The sequence below is a fragment of the Tachyglossus aculeatus genome, chromosome 2, assembly GCF_015852505.1.
Source record: "Tachyglossus aculeatus isolate mTacAcu1 chromosome 2, mTacAcu1.pri, whole genome shotgun sequence".
Lineage (NCBI taxonomy): Eukaryota > Metazoa > Chordata > Mammalia > Monotremata > Tachyglossidae > Tachyglossus > Tachyglossus aculeatus.
Genome location: NC_052067.1, coordinates 13,350,661 through 13,377,337, shown reverse-complemented (window position 1 = coordinate 13,377,337; position 26,677 = coordinate 13,350,661). Strand labels below are relative to the sequence as shown.

General features: G+C 43.1%; 2 protein-coding genes and 1 non-coding gene across 4 annotated transcripts in view; all 3 read right to left on the bottom strand.

Moving 5' to 3' along the window:
• The window catches only part of DNAH11 (dynein axonemal heavy chain 11), a 284,335-nt gene extending 264,137 nt beyond the window's left edge, over positions 1-20,198 (bottom strand). Inside the window, exons 1-7 of the mRNA XM_038761352.1 lie at positions 20,108-20,198; positions 15,893-16,102; positions 15,582-15,627; positions 10,760-10,766; positions 7,954-8,097; positions 2,583-2,779; positions 745-919 (exon numbers count right to left, since the gene is read on the bottom strand). Coding sequence (XP_038617280.1) covers positions 745-919; positions 2,583-2,779; positions 7,954-8,097; positions 10,760-10,766; positions 15,582-15,627; positions 15,893-16,102; positions 20,108-20,198 — 870 coding nt within the window. The remainder of the gene's footprint in view (positions 1-744; positions 920-2,582; positions 2,780-7,953; positions 8,098-10,759; positions 10,767-15,581; positions 15,628-15,892; positions 16,103-20,107) is intronic.
• TRNAI-UAU lies at positions 10,083-10,176 on the bottom strand. The gene is made up of 2 exons: positions 10,139-10,176; positions 10,083-10,118 (listed from the first exon to the last, which is right to left on the bottom strand). It is a non-coding gene; the product is annotated as a tRNA-Ile (tRNA).
• Positions 20,199-24,239: 4,041 nt separating the features above from the next.
• SP4 (Sp4 transcription factor) overlaps positions 24,240-26,677 on the bottom strand; it is a 64,883-nt gene continuing 62,445 nt past the window's right edge. For both annotated transcript variants that reach the window (XM_038771982.1, XM_038771991.1), the window contains exon 6: positions 24,240-26,226. In XM_038771982.1, coding sequence (XP_038627910.1) covers positions 25,979-26,226 — 248 coding nt within the window. In that variant the 3' untranslated portion in view covers positions 24,240-25,978. The remainder of the gene's footprint in view (positions 26,227-26,677) is intronic.

Here is a 26,677-nt window from a genome sequence, read left to right as displayed (position 1 = left end):
CAGCAGAGTGAAGTATAGACTGAAGTGGGGAGAGACAGGAGGATGGGAGATGAGAAAGGAGGCTGATGCAGGAATCCAGTTGGGATAGGATGAAAGATTGAACCAGCAAGGTAGTGGTTTGGATGGAGAGGAAAGGGCAGATCTTGGTGATGTTGTGGAGGTGAGACCGGCGGGTTTTGTTGACGGACTGAATGTATGGGGTGAATGAGAGAGCGGAGTCAAGGATGACACCAAAATTGCAGGGTTGTGAGACAGGAAGGATGGTAGTGCTGTCTACAGTAACTAGAAAGTCACGGAGAGGACAGGGTTTGGGAGAATTTTCTTCCAGGGACCATTTTTTTGCCCCACGCAGACCTAATTCAACCAGAAAATTTTAGTCTAAAAATCATCCCTAGCCCCAAATTGAGGAATTCAGCCTCAGAATTTCAATGTGAACAAGAGTCACTGCTGCCTTTTTGCTGGGGATAAAAATTGCAGCCAAGACGGATTAAGCAACTTAATTGAGTCTTGGGATACAAAGAGCTCCCAGATCTCCCAACTCCAAATTTCAATAGAACAGATGCTACTGCTGACCTAATCAGCCAAGTGATTAGGTTAATTCCTCTGAGTTTCAAATTTTCCTACGAGTGTATCTCTATGAACTGAACACCCCACTCACACCAACTCATTCCTTCAGGTAGGAGACCAAAAAGAAAAAAAAAGCCACTGACTCTGATACTGTGCAAATTCCTGGGAGCTACTCACTTGATCAGAGATACACGTGAGGTGATCCTTTCTTGCCTTCCAGAAGTCAAGCTCAGTTTGAGGAATTGAGTGGAGACCATTGAGCAGAGGCTGGGCTGAGTCTTTTTTAAGAATGGCACGGATCTGATGGGACCACTTAATAACCCCAGATTCGATGGCATGAAGAATGATCCTACTGAATGGTCAACAATAGCGAGAAAATAGTTTTCACAAAATAAGCCTGTCAAACATGGTTTTGGAAAGATGCTTCCCGTGGGCATTGTTCTCATTTCAATGGTGTAGAATTCTTCAACACCCAAATTCTTAAAAAACGAAAATGGTTTAGGGTTATGACTTCACCAACTACTTGAGCATGGCTCCTAGAGTTATTCCTTTGCCCTTAGGAAAACACACATTCATGGGGAGGCCCAGGCTGACTCCAAAATTCTTACCAAGAAATCAGAAATGCCAGCCTGAGCAAATAAGGGGAGGTGGGTAGGGTGTGGAGGGTCTTCATTTCCATCCACTGACCACACCAACTGGCTCTAAGCTCATTATGGGCAGGGAATGTGTCTCTTTATTGTTATATTGTACTCTCCTAAGTGCTTAGTACAGTGCTTTGCACAGAGTAAGTGCTCAATAAATATGATTCACTGACTGACTGATTCTGAGGGGCTTTCTTGTAGGTACTATGCTCAGAATGAGATGCAACTGGTGAGGCCCCCTGAGTATCAGCCCCATGGAAATTTTAATAATAATAATAACAATAACAGCATCTGTTAAGTGCTTACTATGTGCCAAGCACTAGTCTAAGCGCTGGGGTAGATCCAAGGTATTCAGGTTGTCCCTCCTGGGGATCCCAGTCTTAATCCTTATTTTACAGATGAGGCAACTGAGGCACAGAGAAGTTACGTGACTTGCCAAAAGTCACACAGCTGACAAGGGGTGGAGCCAGGATTAGAACCCACAACCTCCGACTCTCAAGTCCATGCTCTTTCCTCTAAGCCATGCTGCTTCTCCAGAAGTCTATTTCTGGGCTCTGATGTAAAAAGCACAGTACATGGAAAGGATGTTCATAAGTACAACAGAGTGATTTTAGCGGTAAAATCACAGGCCTGGGAGTTGGGAGTTCTGGGTTCTAATCCCAGCTCTGCCACGTGCCTGTTGTGTGACCTAAGTAACTTAACTTCTCTGGGCTTCAGTTTCCTCATCTGTAAAATGGGAATTCAATATCTGTTCTCTTTCCTAATTAGACTGTGAGTCCCATGTAGAGTCAGGATGTTTTCCAATCTATTTAAATGGTATCTGCCCCAGCACTTGGTACAATGCTTGGCACACAATACCACAAGGATTATCATTATTAGTAAGGTTTCTGTGATAGAGGCTTGCACTTATCTGTTTCTTTGTTTGCCTAGGACCTAGTCACCCTTTTGACTATGCAATACAAATATACAGTTATTATTTGAGACACATAAATTCACTTGTTTTTTTTTTATGGTTTTTGTTAAGCACTTACTATGTGTCCAGCACTGTACTAAGCGCTAGGGTAGATACAAGTTAATCAGGTCGGACACAGTCCCTGTCCCACATAGGGCTCACAGTCTTAATCCCCATTTTACAGATGAAGTAACTGAGGCACAGAAAAGTGAAGTGACTTGCCCAAGGTCACACAGCAGACAAGTAGTGGAGCCAGAATTAGAACCCAGGTCCTTCTGATTTCCAGGCCCGTACTCTATCCACTAGGCCTCACTGCTTCTTATGACTTGCTCATAAAGGTTTCAGGCTCCTACATCTAGAAGGCCAATTCAACACACTGACTAAGGCTTTGAGGGTAACGGGTTTACCAAATCATTCCTTACTTGGTCTCTTGGTCACTCTGATCCACATTGATCTTTCTGGCGATGGAGGGAATGGGAAGAAAGGTCCTTCCTGACACCAGGCCCCTTACAACATGAATTTTATTTTTCAGAATTTCCACGTGATGTTCCAAATCTTGAGAAATAAATGGTGGCCACAGTGCATGGTTCTTCTTGTTAATAAGAATTGGCACTAAAACCTGAAAGGTAGTCGACAGATTTAGAAAATAGCTAAACATGAAAGTTTCAGGAGCAAATGACATTTCCTCTAGAAAAGTTTTATTGAGTCTGATACCCATCAAAAACCTTCAGAACCCAACAGTAAAAATCTGGTTTCAAGTCAGCTATTTTAATTGTCATCCAACGTTAAACAAAAAGTGACCCGTGCAAAGTTAAGTGGGGAAAGGAATTCAACCTTCATTTAGACACACCTTGCACACAGTAGATGATTCTAATATAAATTTTACTACTTAATGAGCCAGCCAAATCCACAGGCTTCTAGCCTACACTGAAAGTTACATTGTAAGATTGCTTCTTCTTCCTCTGTGGTAATTTCCCTCTTGGCTTAGCACAGTTCCCTGCACACAGTAGGTGCTCAATAAATACTAAGATTTTCCAGAACATCTGAGTGGACCGTTTAGTGTCCCATTATGGACCTTTCATCTGGCATCAATAAATTACTGCAGTAGTGCATGGAATAGTGCTGCAGGGGCCTGAAGAGTTAACACCACAGAGCTGCTGAAAGTAATAAAATTTTCTCCTAAAAAGACCTTAGTCCACCAACCTTAGTAAGCAGAAACAGGAGGTCTTTTGCCCTTATATAGAGTTCATGGAATTCTGGATCTGAACATCCAAAGCTATTTGTGTTCGCTTTTTCAAGTGCCCTCCAACACCAATTTTTACAACCCTTAACTATCGTCTATAATATACCTTATGCAGATTATCAGCAATTTATTACAACTCCATGGTGAGGAAAGTTCTCCTGTACACGTGTAAATATTTAATTTTAAACGGTTGCTACTGCTGTTGTGAAATTCAGTAGTGTACTATGCAGAAGATATAAATCAGGTAAACAGCTAGAGTGGCACTATAAATATGATTTGTTACAAATAATTTCAGATGCTCGTTTGTTGCTATAGATCTTCCAGAGCAACAAACTAGGTACAGGGTAATTCAATTGCAATCTCATTTTTAAAACGAAAAATATCTGTGCTTGCTGTATTAACCGGACTAACTTCAGAATTTATGAAGGAGATGAGGACCTGTGAGAAAAAATATTGTAGTTTTCACTTTATTTTTATAAACAATCTTTAAAAAATGAAAAGCAACTCATTCAACTGAAGATGACGTATGGTGCAATAATCAAACCAACCCCTAAAAGTTGAGTAATATATGAAGTGAAAAATCCCCAAACAGCCTACAACTATTTAAGGGTGGAGGAAGAAAGAAGTACAAAGGGCCTGACTTTTTTTTTTAATGGTATTTAAGCACTTACTAGGTGCCGGGCACTGTATTAAGCGCTGGGGTAGATACAAGAAGGTCAGGTTGGACACAGTCCATGTCTCACATGGGTCTCACAGTCTTAATCCCCATTTTAACGACGAGGGAACTGAAGCACAGAGGAGGCAAGTGGCTTGCCCAAGGTCACACAGCAGCCCAGTGGTGGAGTCGGGATTAGAATCCTCTGACTCTGAAACCCGGGCTCTTGCTCCTAGGCCACGCTACTTCTCAATAGCTCCAACATTTGTGTTGATCTACTGGCTACTTTCTAGTATAACTTCCTCAAAATGATAACTCTCAAGAACGATTCGTGCACGAAGAGTAAGAGCCCCATGTGGGATAACCTGATTACCTTATATCTACCCCAGCACTTAGAACAGTGCTCAGCACATAGTAAGTGCTTAACAAATACCATAATTATTATTATTATTATCATTAAAATTAAATAACACCACGAGAAGAAGCATGGCCTAGTGGAAGAGCACAGGCCTAGGAGTCAGAAGAACCTGGGTTCTAATCCCAGCTCCTTCACCTCTCTGCTGTGTAACTTGAGGCAAGTCACTTACCTTCTCTGTGCCTCCGTTCCATCTGTAAAATGGGGATTTAAGACTGTGAGTTCCACGTGGGATATTGACTGTGTCCAACCTGATTAGTTTATATCTACCTCGATGATTAGTATAGTGCTTGGTTATAGGGTGGTGAGAAGGAGAACTGAGGCTAATATGGAGTTGTTTTCTTTTGTTACTGTAACAGGAAACATGTAGCATGTCAGGATATCCTGTAGACCAGTTGACAATTGACCCTAAAGTTCAAGAGTCATGGTAGTAGTATTTATTGGGTGCACTGGGAAAGTGTAGAATGAAGAAATGATGCATCGATGCATCCTGTGCCCACAAGGAACTTAGACTCTAAGAGGGGAGACAGACCTAAAAATATTTACCTGGATACAAGTCAAAATAAATAGAATGTACAGTAATTGCTCAATAAATACCATTGACTGAATAAACTTTTGAGAGACTGGTAAGGAAGGGTGACCATAAGTGCCTAAATGCTAGAATTGGCAGGTAGGCTCTTAGTTATGAGGAAATAATCAGGGAAGACTTGTTGGAGTAAGGTAGTAAAAATACTTTTGTCTGAAAGTATCCCCCTTCCAGACTGTGAGCCTGTTGTTGGGTAGGGATCGTCTCTATATATTGCCAACTTGTACTTCCCAAGCGCTTAGTACAGTGCTCTGCACACAGTAAGCACTCAATAAATACGATTGAATGAATGAAATAGTAAGCGCTGAACAAATACCATTAAAAAAACACAAACAGGGTATCACAGACTGAGTTTCTGGGCTCCTGGCTCTTCATGTTCATCACCACGTACAGAAATAGATAAATCACAGGGTTGTGTTCAGACCTGAGTACGAAGTCACGAGGTCAGCTTGAACAGAAGTGCTTTCTCCTGAGAACACCTGCAGAATCTGGGGAAAGAGGAATGAGTCCTCTCCCCCAACCAGGTACCCAGGAGCAAGAGAGGCCTTCTCCCATCCCTGGCCTCCTCCCACATAACATCCTTACCCTGAGCATCTTAGGATGGTCCTATTTGCCCCTCTGTCAGAGGTAATAACAACAGCTCCTCTGGGACAGGGGGAGACAGGCTGGCAGTTACCCCATTCCAAAGGGTACCGAGTCAAACTGATGCTAAGAGACGGGGGCCTAAATGACAAGACCATGTGGCTGGGAATCAAGAGATCTGGATTCTAGGGCCAGCTCTGCCCTAAGCATACTGTGTCATTAGGGACAACTCAGTGAACTGCTCTTTGCCTCTGGCACCTATAAAATGGGGATAACTAGTAGTAGCAGCATTTACTGAGATAGGCACTTGGAAAATAAAGAATAAAGAAATGCCATGTTCCTGGCTGACAAGGAGTTTAAACTCTAGCAAGGGAGAGAAATATGAAAATCTTTACATTATTCATTCAATCGTATTTATTGAGAGCTTACTGTGTGCAGAGCATTGTACTAAGTTTTTGGGAGAGTATAATATAACATTAAACAGACGCTTTCGCTCACCACAATGAGCTTACAGTCTAGAGGACATGCGAGAGTTCCTCCCTGGGCCACAGAGTCTGGCAGGAGTAAAATACTGGCTCTCTGAATCTCTGGCTATCGTAAACACCAGATTAGAAAGAGACTATATCTGATTTGATTATTGTGTATCTTTGTGAGCACTTAGCACAGTCTGTACTTAATAAATACCATAATTAATAAAATAAGCCACATCAGCTGCCAGGTCCTTGGAAAACTCTTCCTCTCCTGTCCCTTCTTAGCCTTCCTATTTCGAGTGTTTTTAGTGAGACATATTTGGTACAGTTTAAGCACTTAATTAACACATCAAAATTATCATCATCTATGTCTTTTCCTGAGCTGACAACATACCTGCCTCTCCGAGGACCAGATACTGTGTGTTAGGAATGCCCAGTGTTAAACTCAACCCCATCAGCCGTGGTCCTGAGCCAGTGCTTAACACAATACTTGGCGCATAGTTAAGCACTTAACAAATACGATTAACAAAATGATTACTCCCCAGATATTTCCAAAGCTTGTCATGTCCATAGTGCACATTTCCCTTGAAAGGAAATCAACTTAGATTCTTAGGGAAGTAGCGTGGCTCAGTGGCAAGAGCACGGGCTTGGGAGTCAGAGGTCATGGGTTCTAATCCCAGCTCTGACATTTGTCAGCTGTGTGATTTCGGGCAAGTCATTTCACTTCTCTGTGCCTCAGTTCCTTCATCTGTAAAATTGGGGTTAAGACTGTGAGTCCCGCGTGGGACAACCTGATTACCTTGTATCTCCCCCAGTGCTTAGAACAATGCTAAGCACATAGTAAGTGCTTAACAAATACCATAATTCATTAATTATGACCACATATTCATCTGTTTTGGTGATGTTTTCCTCCTTTAACAAGTAACACCAAGTTCTTCTATACCACAAAGATGGCTTTCTCAAAGAAGCCCACATTAGGGAAAATGTTTTAAAACTTACCTTGTCCAAAACCATGCACAAGTGCTCAAAAGCTTCTTCCAACAACACATCATGCTATACCCAGAAAAGTTTGTTGCCAAAATAACATTTCTTAATTCTGCCATCAATTTTTAGCCAAAAATACAAAATTAAAACATGCATTCTGGCATGAGTGCATGAAACATCTCCCACTATAACTCAGCCACCCACTTGGCTCCTCTAACACTAAATTTCTTCCTGTGCTTCTTGCCATCGACCCCTTGTTCACACTCTCCCTCGCAGCTGAAACTCCTTCCCACTTCATATCCAACAACTCACGACTCTCCCCAGTTTCAAAGTCATACTAAAATCATATCTATTCCAGGAAGTCTTCCCTAACTAACCTCTTATCTCCCCACCCTAACCTGCATCACCTACAGACTTGCATTCGTACTCCTCCCCCCACCTCCAGAGCAAATCAATCAATCAATCAATCGTATTTATTGAGCGCTTACTGTGTGCAGAGCACTGTACTAAGCACTTGGGAAGTACAAGTTGGCAACATATAGAGACAGTCCCTACCCAACAGTGGGCTGACAGTCTAGAATATGTACATATCCTTAGTCCGATGCTTCCCCCATCTGTAATTTATTTTGTCTGTCTCCCCCACTAGATTTTAAGCTCCTTGTGGGCAGGGGGCATATCTACCAACTCTACTGTGCTCTCCCAGGCACTTAGTACAACGCTCCACATATTCATTTAATCTTATTTATTGAGCGCTTACTGTATGCAGAGCACTGTACTAAGCACTTGCATATGTAAGCACTCATCCCAGCAGTAAATGAAAACCTCAAGGAGTAAAAATCACAGATATCTGGCCAGTACCTCCTCTATGAAAACAGTCAAATATTCAATAGATGCTGTAGGCAACTCTCCAAATACCGGTTCTTTTTTGTAATTATTTGTTTCAATGCTTTCTGTAGTTCTCTTCATTATGTAAAGGATTTTATGCTTTTGATTTGGGGAGATCTAAAATAAAACAAACAAGAATGATTAATTTTACATGAGAGCAGTCTAAATTGTGCCTAATTTTGGTGTGGAAAAGAAAGCTTGCTAATTCATCATCTTGAAGATAAGAGCCTGAAGTTTTTTTTCTTCAGTGAATAGATGGCAAATGTTTGGACTTCATCATTGGATCCGTGCCTAACATTGGTTCAACAGAGGACCTCATCTAAACATTCATTCTGCAAGTTCTAAAGTAGTCGTGGTTGTAGGGGAAGCATATAACCATCTGTTATATTGTACTCTCCCTCAGGCTTAGTAGAGTGCTCTGCACACAGTTCCACGCTCATTAAATACGACTGATCGATCAATTCAAACATTTTGGGACAAATAGCATTCTGGCCACGAAGAGAAAAAAGTTTTAATGATATCAAATACCTATATCTTTCCTAAAATGGGGATAGACCTTATCAGGATTGTTGGAAGAGGGGCAGAATGTGGGGCAGCGGGGGAAGCTCATTCATTTATTCATTCAAACTACTTATTGAGCGCTCACTGCGTGCAAGCACTATAATAAGCACCTGGGAGAGTACAGTATAACGACGAACAGACACATTCCTGCCCACAACGAGTTCACAGTCTAGAGGGGAGGTAAGACCAGAGGACAGCCCGATGGCTTCGGGCCCCAGACGAGGATCGCCATGGGACTGGGCTAATCCCTGGCAAACCGGAGGATACCATCAGGTCCCATTACTTCACTGATCAATCCTATTTATTGCACACTTACTCTGCTCAGAGCACTGTACTAAGCTCTTGGGAGAGTACAGGGTAACAGAGTTGACAGACACATTCCCTGCCCACAACGAGTTTCCAATCTAGTAGTGGAGGCAGACATAATTTCCCAAGTGCTCAGTCCAGTGCTCTGCACACAGTATGCACTTAACAGATATGACTGATTGATGGAATATAAATCCATTACGCATTTCGACGTTAAGTGAGCTCATCGTCTAGACGGTGATCTTGTTGTGGGCAGGGAATGTATTTGATGTTCTAGTATAGTCTCCCAAGCAGTTAGTACAGTGCATTGCACACAGTGAGCACTCAATAAATACAATTATTAGTAGTAGTAATCTATCCTACTTATTTTATTTTGTTGGTATGTTTGGTTCTGTTCTCTGTCTCCCCCTTTTAGACTGTGAGCCCACTGTTGGGTAGGGACTGTCTCTATGTGATGCCAATTTGTACTTCCCAAGCGCTTAGTACAGTGCTCTGCACATAGTAAGCGCTCAATAAATACGATTGATTGATTGATTGATTGATTGATCGATTGATAATAAGGCTGTGGGAGGGGTAAAAAAGGGAGCAAATCCAAGAGCAAGGGTGATGCCGAAGGAGGGAGTGGGACAAGAAGAAAGGCCAACATCCTACCTTCGGCCTGGAATGCCCTCCCTCCTTAAATTTGCCAGACAATAACGCTTCCCCCTCCCTTCAAAGCTTTATTGAGGGCACATTTCCTCCAGGAAGTCTTCCCAGACTAAGCCCCACTTTTCCTCATCCCCCACTCCCTTCTGCATCACCCTGACTCGCTCCCTTTGCTCTTCCCCCCCTCTCTGCCCCACAGCACTTATGTATAGATCTGTCATTTTGTTTCTTTTATTTGATGTCTGTTTACTTGTACCGATGTCCGTCTCCTCCGCTGTGGACCATGAGCTTGTTGTGGGCAGGGATTGTCTTTCAGTTGCTATGTGGTGCTTACAAGAGCTTAGTACAGCGCTCTGTGAAGAAGCAGCACGGCTTAGTGGAAAGACCACAGGCTTGGGAGTCAGAGGACGTGGGTTCGAATGCTGCCTCTGTCTCTTGGCTGCTCTGTGACCTTGGGCAAGCCACTTAACTTCTCTGTGCTTCTGCTGTAAAATGGAAATTAATAATAATAATAATAATAATAATAATAATGGCATTTATTAAGCGCTTACTATGTGCAAAGCACTGTTCTAAGCGCTGAAAAAAAAAGATGCTCCAGGTGAGGATCGAACTCACAACCTCGGCATTGCCCACGCCCGTACCGTCCTATAAGTACCGTGCGCTAAACGATTGCGCCACTGGAGCCCCATAAAACACTCTTCTAAGCGCTGGTGGGATACAAGGTGAACAGGTTGCCCCACTTGGGGCTCACCGTCTTAATCCCCATTTTACAGAGGAGGTAACTGAGGCACAGGGAAGTGAAGTGGCTTGCCCAAGGTCACACAGCTAAGTGGTGGGGCCAGGATTCAAACCCATGACCTCTGACTCCCAAGCCCACGCTCTTTCCACTGAGCCACGGGTGAGCCCAACGTGGGACAACCTGATTACTGTATAGCTATCCCGGCACTTAGAAAAGTGCTTGGCACATAGTAGGCACTTAAATACCATCGTTACTATTATTATCTGCACATAGAAAATGCTCCATAAATTCATTCATTTATTCAATCGTACTTATTAAGTGCTTACTGTGTGCAAAGCATTTGGAAATTCCAATTCAGCAACAAAGGGAGACAATCCCTGCCCACAACGGGGCTCTACCGCAGCACTTAGAACAGTGCTCGGCACATAGTAAGCGCCTAACAAATACCATCATTAGTATTATTATCTGCTCATAGTAAATGCTCCATAAATTCAATCACTTATTCAATCGTATTTATTTAGAACTTACTGTCTTCAGAGCACTGTACTAAACGCTTGGGAAGCACAATTCGGCAACAAAGAGAGACAATCCCTGCCCACAACGGGCTCACGGTCTAGAAGGAGGGAGACGGGCATCAAAACAAGTAAACAGGCATCAACAGCATCAATATAAATAAATAGAATTAGATATATAATTGACATAAATATACTCATCAAAATACGATCGAATGAATGAATGCCCACGAGCCACCACGTCTCTCAGAGAACACCAAGACAACGGGTCTTCCCCTCCAAGGGACATTTCTTCATTCATTCGTATTTATTGAGCGCTTACTGTGTGCAGAGCACTGTACTAAGCTCTTGGAAAGTACAATTTAGAAGCAGCGTGGCTCAGTGGAAAGAGCATGGGCTTGGGAGTCAGAGGTTATGGGTTCTAATCCCGGCTCCGCTGCTTGTCACCTGTGTGACTTTGGGCAAGTCACTTAACTTCTCTGTACCTCAGTTACTTCATCTTTAAAATAGGGAGTAAGACCCCCATGTGGGACAACCTGATTACCTTGTATCCCCCCAAGACTTAGAACGGTGCTTTGCACATAGTAAGCGCTTAACAAATACCATCATCGTTATTATTATTACAATTTGGCAACAGAATTTACCTTGGTGGGGGGGTCCCGGGTCATGGCCACCCCTCATCCCTTGGACTCCCTGGGAGCCACCCAGACATGTAGACACCCCCAGGGGGGTTGGGGAGACGCTCCTTTCTAATAATCATCATCATAATGATGATATTTGGTAAGCGCTCACTACGTGCCAAGCACTGCTCTAAGAGCTGGGGCAGATACAAGCCAAACAGGTTGCTCCACGTGGTGCTTACAGTTTGAGAACCAAACTGTGGTTTAGTGGCGAGAGCCCGGGAATCAGAGGACGCGGGTTCTAATCCCGCTTCCGCCCCTTTCATTCACTCAATCGTATTTATTGAGCGCTGACTGTGTGCAGAGCACTGTACTGAGCGCTTGAGAAGTACAAGTTGGCAACATATAGAGACGGTCCCTACCCAACAATGGGCTCCCAGTCTAGAAGGGACAACCTGATCACGTTGTAACCTCCCCGGCGCTTAGAACAGTGCTTCGTACATAGTAAGTGCTTAATAAATGCCATCATTATTATAATCCGGCGTTTAGAACAGAGCTTTGCACATAGTAAGCGCTTAATAAATGCCATTATCATTACTATTATTATACAGTGCCCAGCGCTTAGAACAGTGTTTCGTACATAGTAAGTGCTTAATAAATGCCATCATTATTATAATCCGGCGTTTAGAACAGTGTTTCGCACATAGTAAGCGCTTAATAAATGCCATTATCATTATCATTATTATACAGTGCCCAGCGCTTAGAACAGTGTTTCGCACACAGTAAGCGCTTAATAAATGCCATTATCATTATTATATAGTGCCCAGCGCTTAGAACAGTGCTTCTTGCATAGTAAGCGCTTAACAAATGCCATCACTATTTTATTTTTTCTTACTTACTCCCCATGTTACAGATGAGGCAACGGAGGCACAGAGACGTGAAGTGTGCTTCCCAAAGTGAGGCGGCTGAGGAGGAGCGGGATCTGGACCCAGGCCCCTGCCTCCCGGGGCCGGGCTGCTCCCCCCCCGCTACCCCCCTCTCCCCGACCCCCGGCTCGGTCTGCAGCCTCTGCGGCCCCCCCCCCCCCACCAGACGCCTTCCCACGCCCCGACCCCGGGGGTCCCTCCCTCCCTCTCCCTCCCTCCCTCTCCCTCCCTCCGTCTCCCCCTCCCTCCGGCCCCCCCCGGCCCTCCTCTTCCCGAGGAGCGGCGGCGGCCGCACGTCTGAGCTCCGCGCCCGGCAACCGGGCCCCGTCCGTCCCAGCGGGCAGAGAAGCGGCGTCTCGTTTCCCGGGACACCCACCCCGCCCCGCCCCGCCCCGCCCCTTCCTCCTCCCCTTCCTCCTCTCTCTCCCTGTCTCCTCCTTCTCCCTGCTCCCCCTCCTCCCTTTCTCCCTGCTCCTCCTCCTCTCTTCCCTGCTCCAACCTCCTCTCCTCCCTTTCTCCCTGCCCGCCCCGCTCCTCCTCTTCCTCCCTGCTCCACCTCCTCTCCTCCCTTTCTCCCTGCTCCTCCTCCTCTGTTCCCTGTTCCAACCTCTCCTCCTCCCTTTCTCCTTGCCCGCCCTGCTCCTCCTCCCTGCTCCACCTCCTCTCCTCCCTTTCTCCCTGCCCGCCCCGCTCCTCCTCCCTGCTCCACCTCCTCCCCTCCCTTTCTCCCTGCTCCTCCTCCTCTCTTCCCTGCTCCAACCTCTCCTCCTCCCTTTCTCCTTGCCCGCCCTGCTCCTCCTCCCTGCTCCACCTCCTCTCCTCCCTTTCTCCCTGCCCACCCCGCTCCTCCTCCTCCTCCCTGCTCCACCTCCTCTCCTCCCTTTCTCCCTGCTCCTCCTCCTCTCTTCCCTGCTCCTCCTCCTCTCTTCCCTGCTCCAACCTCTCCTCCTTCCTTTCTCCCTGCCCGCCCTGCTCCTCCTCCCTGCTCCACCTCCTCTCCTCCCTTTCTCCCTGCTCCTCCTCCTCTCTTCCCTGCTCCAACCTCTCTTCCTTCCCTTCTCCCTGCTCCTCCTCCTCTCTTCCCTGCCCCAACCTCTCCTCCTTCCTTTCTCCCTGCTCCACCTCCTCTCCTCCCTTTCTCCCTGCCCGCCCTGCTCCTCCTCCTCTCTTCCCTGCTCCCTCTCCTCCTTCCTTCCTTCCTGCTTCTCCTCCCTGCTCCACCTCCTCTCCTCCTCCCTTTCTCCCTGCTCCTCCTCTCTGCTCCACCTCCTCCCTTTCTCCCTGCCCGCCCTGCTCCTCCTCCTCCTCCTCCTCCCTGCTCCACCTCCTCTTCCTTTTCTCCTTGCCCGCCCTGTTCCTCCTCCTCTCCTCCCTGCTCCACCTCCTCTCCTCCTCCCTTTCTCCCTGCTCCTCCTCCTCCTCCTCCCTTTCTCCCTGCTCCAACCTCTCCTCCTCCCTTTCTCCCTGCTCCACCCCCTCTCCTCCCTGCTCCACCTCCTCTCCTCCCTGCTCCAACCTCTCCTCCTCCCTTTCTCCCTGCCCGCCCTGCTCCTCCTCGCTCCACCTCCTCCTCTTCGCTCCACCTCCTCCTCTTCCCTGCTTCACCGAGGCGCCTCCTTCTCGCCCGGCCCAGCCCCGCTCCTTGCCCTATGCTAGCCCATCTATCCCGGCCCCTAACCCTAACCCTCTTCTCCCCTCCCCTCTGCACTCCCCAGGCCCCGCCTCTCCCCTCTTCTCTCCGTCCACCCTTCCCAGTCCCTACTCATTCATTCGATCGTATTTATTGAGCTCTTACGGTGTGCAGAGCACCGTACTAAGCGCTTGGGAAGTACAAGTCGGCAACATATAGAGACGGTCCCTACCCAACAACGGGCTCACAGTCTAGAAGGGGGAGACAGACAACCAAGCAAAACATGTAGACAGGTGTCAATATCGTCAGAACAAATAGAATTAAAGCTATATGCACATCATTAACAAAATAAATGGAATAGTAAATATGTACAAGTAAAATAGAGTAATAAATCTGTACTCCTAACCCTCTCCCCTCCGCCCTGGAGGAATAAATCACCCGCTCCTGGTAAACGGAGGGAGGGGAGAGGGTGGTTTCGGTGATGTGCGAGAGCAAATCAATCAATCAATCAATCAATCAATCAATCAATCGTATTACTTACTTACTTACTGTGTGCAGAGCACTGTACTAAGCGCTTGCAAAGCACCCTCCAGACCCACTGTAGAATTCCCCCTGCCCTGTTTGCCCTAGGCCCACATGCACAGGATGCATGCTGGCTTCCACCCACCGCTCCATCTCCCCCCCCACCTCTCCTCTTCCCTTCTCAAACTTCTCCAGCCTCAGCACTTGCGAATATATGCTCTTGTTTAATTTGTATTTTCTCTTTAGAGTCAACTGTTTATTTGCCCAACTCTCCATCTTAGCCCTATTTGCCCCCTGCATGCACTTGCAAATAGTTTTCCCCCTCTGCATACACTTACACATTTTTTTTTTTTTTACTAGCTGTCGCACCATTAGATGGCAAGTTCTTTTAGGGGCAAGGAACATGTTTTTACTCTTTTGCTTAAATGCGCACTGAATGTCACTGACTGGCTGTCCTTTCTCTGTCTTGCTTTCATTTAGGAAGAACACCTCTGCCTCTGTGAGAAGGTGGGTGTGAAATCTCAGGTCATTTTTCCACCAAAGTATAACTCGCAGCTCAGAGTGAAGGAACAGACCCTAGTTATGCAAAAACTCGACCCAAACTGACAATAACCCCTTTGCTTGATTAACACAGACACATGAGATAACCAGCTAACCCTCTTCCTGTATTATCACAGAAACAAAATATTAGAGAACGTCACTTGGCATCCTATGACTGATCTGTTTCTCACCCCTTGCACCAAATTTTATTGTTTACTCTCGTCTACTTAGTGATTACTAAACAGCAGTCATTTTTACTTCTAATCTAATTACACAATTGTTTTCACTAATTCATTTTCTTATCTACCATTTTCCTTTGACCCAGTGCACAACTGTATCTTCTGAGCCTCTAAATGTTGCTACCTGGGCTGCTGACTCCAGCACGTAGTACAGTGCCTGGCACGTAGTAATGATATTACATTTGTACTTCCCAAGCGCTAATTTGTACTTCCCAAGCGCTTAGTACAGTGCTCTGCACATAGTAAGCGCTCAATAAATACGATTGATGATGATGATATTACACCTAACCTTTGCTTTGAAAACTGGAAGTCTTTCTCCCATCTTTTGACTGCAAATCAACTACTTTTTACTTTAATTTACCTGGCTTCAGAAGCCAGGTAAAATTCAGATGTATTCTTCGGGGTGTCTGAAGAATCAGAATAAATGTTGATAAACGATAGGATCTCCTCCACTTAACAAACACGATTATTATTATTATACCCTTACTTTCTAAAACCAGTTATGCCCCTTCTTCCTTTCCTCATTACCATCTTCAACTCCTCACTCTGTTGGCCCCTTTTACTCTCTGCCTTCAAACATGTTCATCTCTTCCCTAAATTTAGATAATCCTGATTCCTACTGTGCACTCAACTATGGCCTCATCTCCCTCTTCCCATTCCTGTCCAATCTACCTTGTGTATACTGGATGTTCTGCCTTCCTTTCCTCCAACTTCCATCTTCACCCTTTAACAATCTCTTTTCTACCTGCTTTATTCGACAGAGTCTGTGTTCTCCAGGGTCACCGATGACTTCCTGCTTGCTAAATCTAATGGGCTCTAACAACTTTTCAGATGCTTTTGACATTGTGGACCACTCTCTTCTTCTTAATGTGACATCTAACACTGGTTGAACCAACACAATTACCTCGGGCTTCTCTTACTGCTCTCACTGCTTGCCTTTTCTGCAGATTTTCCTTTGCCTCTCACTTCCTTAACTGTGCGTGTCCCTCAAGGCTGCTTTGGGCCCCCTTCTCCTCTTTACTTCACATTCATTCCATTAGGCAGCTCATCTACTTTTGCCGCTTCAACTTCCACCTCCAAACAGGTGACTCCCAAATCTACCCGACTAACCCTGACATCTCATCTCTGCCATCTCCACATGGATGTCCAGTTGATGCATGTAAGTTCAGTGTGTTTGAAATCGAACTCATCTTCCCTCCAAACCTAATTTTCCCATCACAGTTGCCAAACCTTCCACCCTCTGCCTCAGAAGCCCACGACCTTGACGTCAGCCTTGACACCTCCCATTCTTTCACCTGTTGTGTTCAGTGTGCTGCTAAACCCTGTTAGTTTTTCCCCACATTTACCAAATCTACCCTCTTCGCTCCAGTCGTATTTATTGAGCACCTACTGTGTGCAAAGCACTGTACTAAGCACTTGGGAGAGTACAATAAAACAATAAACAGGCACATTCCCTGCCCACAACGAGCTTACAGCCACCACCCTGGTCCAGGCAGCTGTCATGTTCCACCTTGACTACTGCATCAGCCTCCTTATTGGTCTCCCTGCCTCCAGTCTCTTCCCTCTCCAGTCCATACTTCACTCCCAGGTACTTCGGAGAGTACTGTATAATAGAATTGGTAGACACAATCCCTGCCCTCAAGGAATCATTTTTCTGAAATATTCTGTGTACATCTCCAACTTCTCAAAAACCATGATCTATTCTCTCATCAAGGAGAAAATTCCTGACCTCTGGTTTTAAGAAACACCATCACACTCTCCCTTTTATCTATCCTCTTCTCCTTGTGGGTGGGGAATTCACTGTTATACTCTTGTGCTGTACTCGCCCACGTGCTTAGTACTTTATCCTTGACTCCTCTATCTCATTCAACCCATATATTCCATCCATTACTAAATCGCAACGGTTCAACCTTCACAACATCGCCAAAATCCACCCTTTCCTCTTCGTCCACACCACTACCACGTTAATCTTACCCCACCTTGATTACTGTAACAGCTTATTTGCTGACCTCCCAGCCTCTGTTCTCTCCACGCTCCAGTCCATACTTCACTCTGCTGCCCGGATCATTTTTCTACAAAAACATTCAGGCCATATTTCCCCTTTCCTCAAGAACCACCCATGGTTGCCCATCCACCTCTGCACCAAACAGAAAGTGCTCACCATTGGCTTTAAAACACTCAATCACCTTGCCTCCTCCTACCTCCCCATGCTACTCTCCTACTACAACCCAGCCCACACACTTTGCTCCTCTAATGGTAACATTCTCGCCATACCTCGGTCTCATCTATCTCGCCGCTGACCTCTTTCCTGAAATGCCCTTCCCTCTGCAAATCCAACAGACAACTTACTCTCCCTCCCTTCAAAGCCTTATTGAAAGCACATCTTCTCCAAAAGGCCTTCCCTGACTAAGCCCTCCTTTCCTCTTCTCCCTCTCCCTTCTGCATCACCCTGACTTGCTCCCTTTATTCATCCACCCCACCAAAGCCCACAGTACTTGTGTCCTTATCTGTAATTCATTTATTTAATGTCTGTCTCCCCCTCCGTTGCTCCCCGGGGTTTCGGGGGCAACTCTCGGGTTCTTACCCTCTCCGGGTCTTCGGACGTCTCCGGACGCAGGCCGCGCGTTCACACCAGGAAGAGTCAGCCAGAGGTCCAAAGCTTGGTTGCCGTTTATTTGCTATCAGCGATTACATAGTTAATAAAGAGAGAGAGAACGAGAGAGAGAAAAGGAGGGAGAGAGGGCACCTGTGTGTGTGTGTGCGTGCGCGTGCCCCCCCCCTTGTCTTGTTCGTCTCTTATACCCCCCGTTGCCCGGGGGCAGGATTTTCTCAGGCCGTGTAGCACACTCACTCGCCACCCTCCAGCCACTAGCCTAGCAACAGCTCTGTCCATCACGAAGCGTTTGCTCTGGCTGGCCCCCAGCCACCCGTTGCCAACCATTGCTGGCTGCGGATATGGCCTTGAGGTTGCCTCCGAGCTTTGCAGGTGCAAGCTTGTTTTTCTTGCCCTGGTCCCTTTATCTCCTGTTGTTGAGTCTGTTTGGCTTTGAGCCGTTGGGTACAGTTTGTGTGCACATACTCCCTGTCTTTCCCACGCTCCCCACGCCCCTCTAGATTGAAAGCTCATCGTGGGCAGGGAATGTGTGCTATATTGCTGAATTGTACTCTCCCAAGCGCTTAGTACAGTGCTCTACATGCACTAAGTGCTCAATAAATATGCTTGACTGATTCTCTGACACCATAGGGCAGTCCCATGTTAACCTACTGTGCCACACCTCACCTCCCGCCTGCCAACCCCTTTGGGGGGAATTTTTCCCCCCCAAAATGCCCCAAATCATAGCTCTCCACATCTTCAAATCCCTTCTTAATTAATTAATTTTGTTCTTCCCATGTCATGTCTCATTTCAGTCCTTTTTTTAATGGTATTTGTTAAGAGCTTACTATGTGCCAGGCACTGTACTAAGCGCTGGGGTAGATACAAGCTAATCAGGTTGGACACATTCCATATCCCAAATGTGGTTCACAGTACTAATCCCCATTTTACAGAGAAGATAACAGAGACAGAGAAGTGAAGTGATTTGCCCCAGATCACACAGCAACCAAGTAGCAGAGCCAGGATTAGAACCCAGGCCCTTCTGACGCCTAGGCCCATGCTCTATCCTGCGCTGACTTCTGTACCAACCATGCAGTTATGATTATATTATGCACTCATACCTCAATTTACCCTACAATTTAAGCACTTACTCATGTACCTCGCTATGTTTCTACTCTTTATCTGTAAATTATTTTATCTCTTATCCACTAGATTTTAAGCTCCTCAGGAGCACTGTTCATGTTTACTAACTCTTGCTGTTTACCGATTGCTTAGTACAGAGCTTTGCTTACAATTAGGCACTCAATAAATGCTAATAATCAGTTCTCTTTTTTGTCTCTAACTCTATCCCTTTCGCTACCCTGCTCTGCCCTCTCTGGCTGATGTTTACTGTAAATAGTTTTTATAGCACTACCTGGTATAACCTCAGCCCACATTATCACAATTGACAAATTAATAGTTTTATTATTTGGGTAAACCACTGAATATAGGACTCAGTCATTATTTCAGCATGTCAATGGTTTTTACCTTTGAAAAAAACCTCTGCCTCTCAATTTCCAGAGGAAATATTACATAAGTGTAATGAAAATATGTTGCTAAAAAGACCATGTAAGTTATGGCCTTTGTGAAAGAACTAGTGACAGGAGACAACTTGTATTTATTAGAAAATTCAGATCAGTCTTTACTGTTTCTTATGGAATATAGCTTTCACATGTGTTTAGGAAAATCATATATGAAGATCCTGCCTTAAATATAACCCAGTTTTCTCTGATTTCTCTCAGATTATACAATTTGGGCCTGGTGCTTTATGAACTGACCAAGTTGTGGTTGGAATCATAACCAAAAGACACACAATATACAGTTCTTATACAGGAGCACTCAATATCTAATGCAGGACACAGGAACAGTGTGAACAGAACAGTTAAAAATCAGTTGTTTTTTTCCATCAGTAACCCCAAGAACTACTTTTAGAGTAGCTGACTTGAAATTACATGAGTTAACATCCAGGAATTATTTGGATAAGGGAGGCCTAAAACAACTTTGACTTGACTCTCCAAACAAATAAGGCCAAAACTGCCATGAAATATCTGGGTTACTTAGAGAAGTCAAAATGCATTTTTTGAGCCTGAAATGAAATGTCTGGATCATTTTTGTATATACTCATGGCTCAAGGTGCTTGACACGTAGTAAGTGCTTAAAAAATACCGTCACTACCCTCCAAATACTCTGTAGTATCTGAGGCCACAATTCTGCTGACAAAAAAGACTAGTAGATGAAAACAATGGCTGATTTACCCATCTCAAGTTCATCCTCTCGTCCACCCTTCAGCAACACTTCGCCATCCTTATTGACTCCCTTGCTCATTATCTGTGACAGGTGTTTCATGTTTCAGACTTTTAACTCCCTCCTCAAATCCTGTTCTCTCATCCCCCTCACCAACTCTTGCTTCTATTGACCTGGCCACGGACTTCATCAATAAAATTGAAACCATTAGGCGTGGCCTCCCTAAAAATCTCCTCTACTCCTTTATTGTCCTTTCCTCCTCCAACCCACTCTCCAATTTTCCCATCCTTCCCAACAGTAGCTCAAGCCTCCTCTCAAATTCTTCCCCCTCCACTTATGCATCTGACTCCATCCCTTCTCACCTTATCAAAATAATTGACCCTTTCTGTCTTCAACCATTCTTTTTCCAATGGCTCCCCCCGGCTCCCATGGCTTCAACTACCATCTCTGTGCAAATGATTGCCAAATCTACCTCCCCAGTTTCTCTCTGTAGTTTCACATTTCCTCCAGCCTCCAGGACATCTCTACTTGGATGTCCCACTGACAACTCAAACTTATCATGTTCAAAGCATAACTTCTCATCTCCCCAACCAAACCCTGCCCTTCCCCTTTCCCATACAGCACCACCATCCTGTAGCCTTAGCATTATCCTCAAACTTCTCTCTTATAATTCAATCTGTCTCAAAATCCTTCTGGTTCAACCTCAAAACATCTCTATAATCTGCCCTTTCCTCTCCATCCAAAATGTTACCGGGCTGATCCAAGCACTCATCATTTCCCACTTTAACTACTGCATTAACCTTCTCATTAACCTCTCTCTATCCTGTTTCTCCTCGCCAGTCCATACTTCACTTTGCTGCTCGGATCATTTTTCTAAAAATCCTTTCAGTGTAAAACTTCTCAAAAATCTCCGATAGTTGCCCATCCACCTCTGCATCAAACAGTGCTTTAATCAGCGCACTCGGCATCAGTGCACTCACTCAGCTCTCTCTGACCTACAACCCAACCCACACACTTTACTCCTCTAATTCCAACCTACTCTCTGTACTTCCATCTCATCTATCCCACCACCACCAACCCTTTGCCCACATTCTTCCTTGGGCCTGGAACTCTCTCTCCCTTTAACCTGACCATCCACCACTCTCCCCACCTTCAAAACCCTCCTAAAATCACATTATCTCCAAAAGGCCTTCTCTGATTAAGCCCTTTACTTCCCTATTCACCCTCCCTGTTGTGTTGACTACACACTTGGTCGTGTACTCCATAAACACTTTGATCGTCAAACAGCCCCACGATTCCCCGATCTCTAATCTCTTTTAATGTCTGTTTCCTCCTGTAGACTGTAAGCTCCATATGGGTAGGGATATCACATCTACCAACTTTGTTTTATTGTGCCTTTCTGAGCACTTTGTGCTCGGCACACAGTAAGCACTCAAATACTACTGATTGATTGATACATTAATGTCAGCCATCGCGAATTGGTGATGCACTCTTGTCAAGTAAAAATGATTTCAACGTTTTTTGAGATTATAAATACATTTGTAAGGACTACTGGATAAGGTGACGATATGAGCCTGTTGGGTAGGAACCGTCTCTGTATGTTGCTGACTTGTACTTCCCAAGCGCTAAGTACAGTGTCCTGCACACAGTAAGCGCTCATTAAATACGACTGAATGAGTAAGAAACACAATCACAGGATTCCGCTTTGTATGCCAAAATGATAGTTAGTTTTGAGGTGAGGAGGAACACTTAACTGGCTTTCTTAAAGAATGAAAGCAACTGAGAATGCATTCAAAATCCCACTGCACAATTAAGAAAAATCAACTGCAAGCTGCATGGAACAGGTAAGACCAGCAAAATGAGCGAGTATTAAAATACAACTTAGTTCATTCTAAATAACTTTTAAAAAAATTTTGTGTTCCTGAGTTTTAGCTATTCTCTACAACCCATGTACAGTTAACGATATGGAGAGCTTCATGTATCTCATAATGTCAGCTTTTTTTGACTATATTTCTTTAGCAGATCTGATTAAAATTTTATGTTAAAAACCAAAGCCAAATCAGTGGCCATTACAATATAGATGTTGATTAGAGTTTAAATCAAATATACAATCCATATAACTAATCGTGTGCCTAAAGTGAGTACACCCGTTCTATTTATTGGCTCTCGTCCAAGAACACAAACCTAACTACCAGCTGAAGCCTTGGTTCGTTTTTCCTTCAATGTTTATGACTAAATGCACTGATCTCTAGAAACAGCGCCGATCAACATTCGTTTGACAGATGAAATGGACAATTTTACACTAATTTTGCATTGTTTTCAGTTTTTTAATTTTAAAAATGTTCATTGGTTCATTTCCAGATCAATCTCATTTCACAACTTAACATTTCTTTCACAGAACTTGTTAAAATCCTTGTTTAAAAAAATCCATTTCTCTAGGAAAAAGTCTCAATCCAATTTCCAATCAGGACCAGTGCGTGAGAATTCACGTTGACTTAGAATTGTTTTCCCTGCTGGGGATATCCCTGCTGTGAAACAGTGACCAGCGCGTGGAGTAGAAGGTCTTAGTGGAGTAGAAGGTCTTAATTACATGAATCCAGAAGCTGCTGCCAAAGTTTTTTTTTTTTTTCCATTGAGAAGCATTTGCTTTCCAGTGTTCATCTTGATGAGAAGGTTGATCATTCTGACAAAATTTATTACTGCTTCACATTATACATAATTAAATGAAGAAACACTTTAAACTCAAGGGAATTTTTAATAGGTTACTTGCAAATTGTTATTGCAGGCAACAACTTGTACATGATTCTATTTCAAAATCCACAAAAAACAAATTTCATACAAATCGACACTGTAAAAATGTCCAATGAAAGCCTCAGAGGCTTTACTGGCAGAATTATTTTCTAAATCCTAGTGATGTGGGAAACTTTTTTCCTGGTTTCATCTTTTTTTTCTTTTTCTTTTTTTTTCTATAAAAAATTTACAAGTGAAATGTTACTACAAAACTTTTATAAGGAATTTTTGCAAAACATTTACATTTTACCATCAACTAGTTCTCTGTTTCAAAATCATTATGTAGCTTTAATACCCTATGCTGCACATCGATTTATGTGGGATGACAATTTAGTGACATGCATTAAAAAAACACCACAAGGCATTAAAATGAAGACTTAAATACAAACATTGTTGCAATAAAACAGTTATAAAATTGAAAAATAGGACCTAAACATCATGCTTACCTAAGTTTGACAAATTAACTTTTTCTCCTAGATTACACACTTTTATTACTGCTCTCATGAGTGTGATAAATAATGACTTAACACCAAGTTCTAATGTAATCGGCAACACATACACAAACCTAACCAAAGAAAGTATATTGTAAGAAAAAACTATTCTAACACTTGGAGTTCTACCATGATAAATACATAGCTTTGCACTGATAATTACAAAAAAAGCAAAGTTTTAGAACGGTGGCAAAGGGAATGAACAGTGAAATGCCATTAAACAGGATACTACCACACATCTGTGCCCTATTACTTACAACAGCTATATCCCACTGAGTCAAATAAAGGACATCGAAATTTACGATCCTTCTAAGACAGAAAAGTGGACTTAGAATGGTAGGCAGAACAGACTGTCAAAATGTTTCTAATTCTAGTGGTGAAATGTGCACCTGCTGTCTCAAGTTGATGCACTTTATATGTTATAAAGCCATCAGGATTCAGTTTGATCCATTTACAATGGGACTCCTTGTTTATTAAAAAATAACGTCCATTTCTGATCTGCATACATACGTATGCATAAAAAAACTGGAATATGAAATGACTGTGCAGAGTGCCCATACTTTCAGTTAACAAAACATGTTATTTCCAGGAAACATGATTAAACCATTAAGAAAGTTTCTTTGCATAAAGAAATTTATAGCACTGATTGTGTAGCATAATGATAGATAAAATATACATTTGATGCCTCAGTTCCTATATAACAAAATTAACAATTAGCACTACCTAATGTACATCTGTACTAAACAAAACTTCTGATTCTGATGTTTTAAAGCCAGATACATCAGTTAAGAGTACATTAAATAAAATATACAAAACAATGTACAAAACCCAACTAAAATTTAAAGACTTTGTTACAAGTCTACAAAAGCTTTAAGAAACTTGAAATTTATAACCACAGTGTAAAATTATTTTTCCTTTAATCTCAAAGCTTTTTGTGTAACTGAAAGTACAAAAGACCTTCAGCTTTAAATTACGCTACAAAGGGCTGGCCTAAAGTGTACATCGTGTAAACAACGATCAGTATTTCTCTTTCTTCAAAAACACATGTAACACCACAAGTTTGAAATAGAGTTCACATCTGAAGTACATTTTTTTTTTTAGCATAGAGAGGATGCAGTAAGCCGACGGAGGTCATTTATAGCAAAGAGTCCCGAAACTGCTGATGCTTTAATAAACTGTCCAGGGAAAAACACTATCCCCTTTTTGTAGTTTACCTTTTAAATTTCATTAAATATGTTCATTTGGAAATGTTAAAAAAAAAACCCTAAATCTTCATGAAATACTCAAATCGGTAAAGCAGTTGATCCCAAATCCTACATATGAAACTTTTGGCCATCCTTCCTCTATTTGTGGAATAAAACTCTTGCTTACAAGATGAAATGAATTTCATTTTTTTTTCCTGTAGCCAGACCAAGCATTCATAAAAATGGGTTTAATTTTTTTTTAATTTTGAGTCTAAAGGAATATTTTACACAATTCATTTATTTATATTTTTGATTGGTCTGTCTTAGGACATGATACAGTAATGTTTACGGACATATTTCTGACCAAGTGCTAGTCTACCATTGGTCAATTTTCCGAAGGGAGGCAAACAAAATTATAATAGTCCATTTCTGTTGACTTTTAAAAAGTGTAATAATTCATTGTTTTCTTTGGCTAAGGAGACAAAGTAGAAAGAATTCTGCACAATGTCAACATAACTCTATCCATCCAATTGCCAAGATAAATGTTAAAAATCCATTTTTAACTCAATTCGGAGTAGGCTCAAATTTGGAGTAAATTAATCCTGTCACCCAAGTTTTACCTGCAAATTGCCATACTTAATTGTATTACAACTTCATGGGATCTAGAAAATCCTTTAAAATATGTTTCCATTGTTTAATCTAACTTAGTTCTAAGTACCTTTTAGGTCTCCAAATGGAGAAAGAAACTGGAGTTCACTGATTGTCATTATAAACACTACTAAAATGTAGTGGTCATAATTACCTGAGATGATACTCAGATCTGTCTGATGGCACTTGTTGAATTCAACTGCTTAAAATTGAGAAAAGATGGCCAAAATAGTGTTCAGTCGTTGGGCAGAATTAAGTTAAGCAAATCAAAGAACTGTCCCTGTTATTAGTTTCTTGCCTTTTTGAACCAGTTGGGGTATGAAGTTCCCATAAATATATTAGATTGGAGTTAAAAACAAAGTACTTTCAAATGAAAACCAGCCTAATTAAGGTCCAGCCTATACAATATTGAGGTCTGTCTTTACAAACATATTAACAATACAATGTTAAGAGAGAGGAAAGTCCATTTAAAAAAAAAAAAGATAGATGATACTGATCAAAATAACTAAAAAGTAGACTATGGAAGAAATAATTTTCCATCAGTTTTTCCCCACCATATCAATTTGCGTTGTTTGTATTTTTGAAAAAAAATCTGTCTTTGTTGCACTCGTGTACACTTCCCACGCTGACCCTACCACTTGGAATACTTAAAAGTCCAGCATGAAAACATGATTTCCTACTTTGTAATCCACGATACCAGCCCATTTCCATATCTTGAAAGGTATGTAAACTTAAGTGCAGCACTAGATGTCTCTGTATAAATCATTTTTCAGAATTCTTCCATGTTGGTTGAAACATTGGGAGTTGCTGGGTTTGAATCTTGAGAAATGGCTGCAACTGTAACAATTCTTGGGGAGCCAAGCACCTCAGTAACTGAAGAGTCCAACTCTCCTGAGGTAACAATGGCAAGAGCTGTTCCACCACCCTTCTTATTCTGATGAGTTTTGACATGTTTAGAAAGATGGTCACTCCTCATAAACCGTTTAGAACACTCCGGGCACTCAAATCTCTTTTCACCTAAATTAAGACCAAAAAAAAAAGAGAAATGGGCAGTATATAGAGTGAGATTTATATATTGTCAATAATAGTATTCATTGAGCATCACAATGGAGAAAAAAGACACTGTCTCTACCCTCAAAAAGCTTACAATCATAAACATCCAGGTGCCTCTTTGTTTTTACATGTTGTTTATCACCCTTAATAAATACTTACCATGAGATTCAAAGAGGAAATTGAAAGAGGCTCGTGATCACATGATGTCACACAGGAAGAAGCAGAAAAACTGTTAGCTTTAGTAAAGAAAGGAGTAATGTTTGACCACATTTGCAAAGGATGAATCTTTTATTAATCCACAGTTAGAGCTTATTGGCTTCAGTAGGTCAACCTGTCACACACTGAAGAGATGAGGCAAAGGTAGAGCAAGCTTTGAGCAAGTTCACCTACAGGGGTGAGGAGTTATTTTCTACTC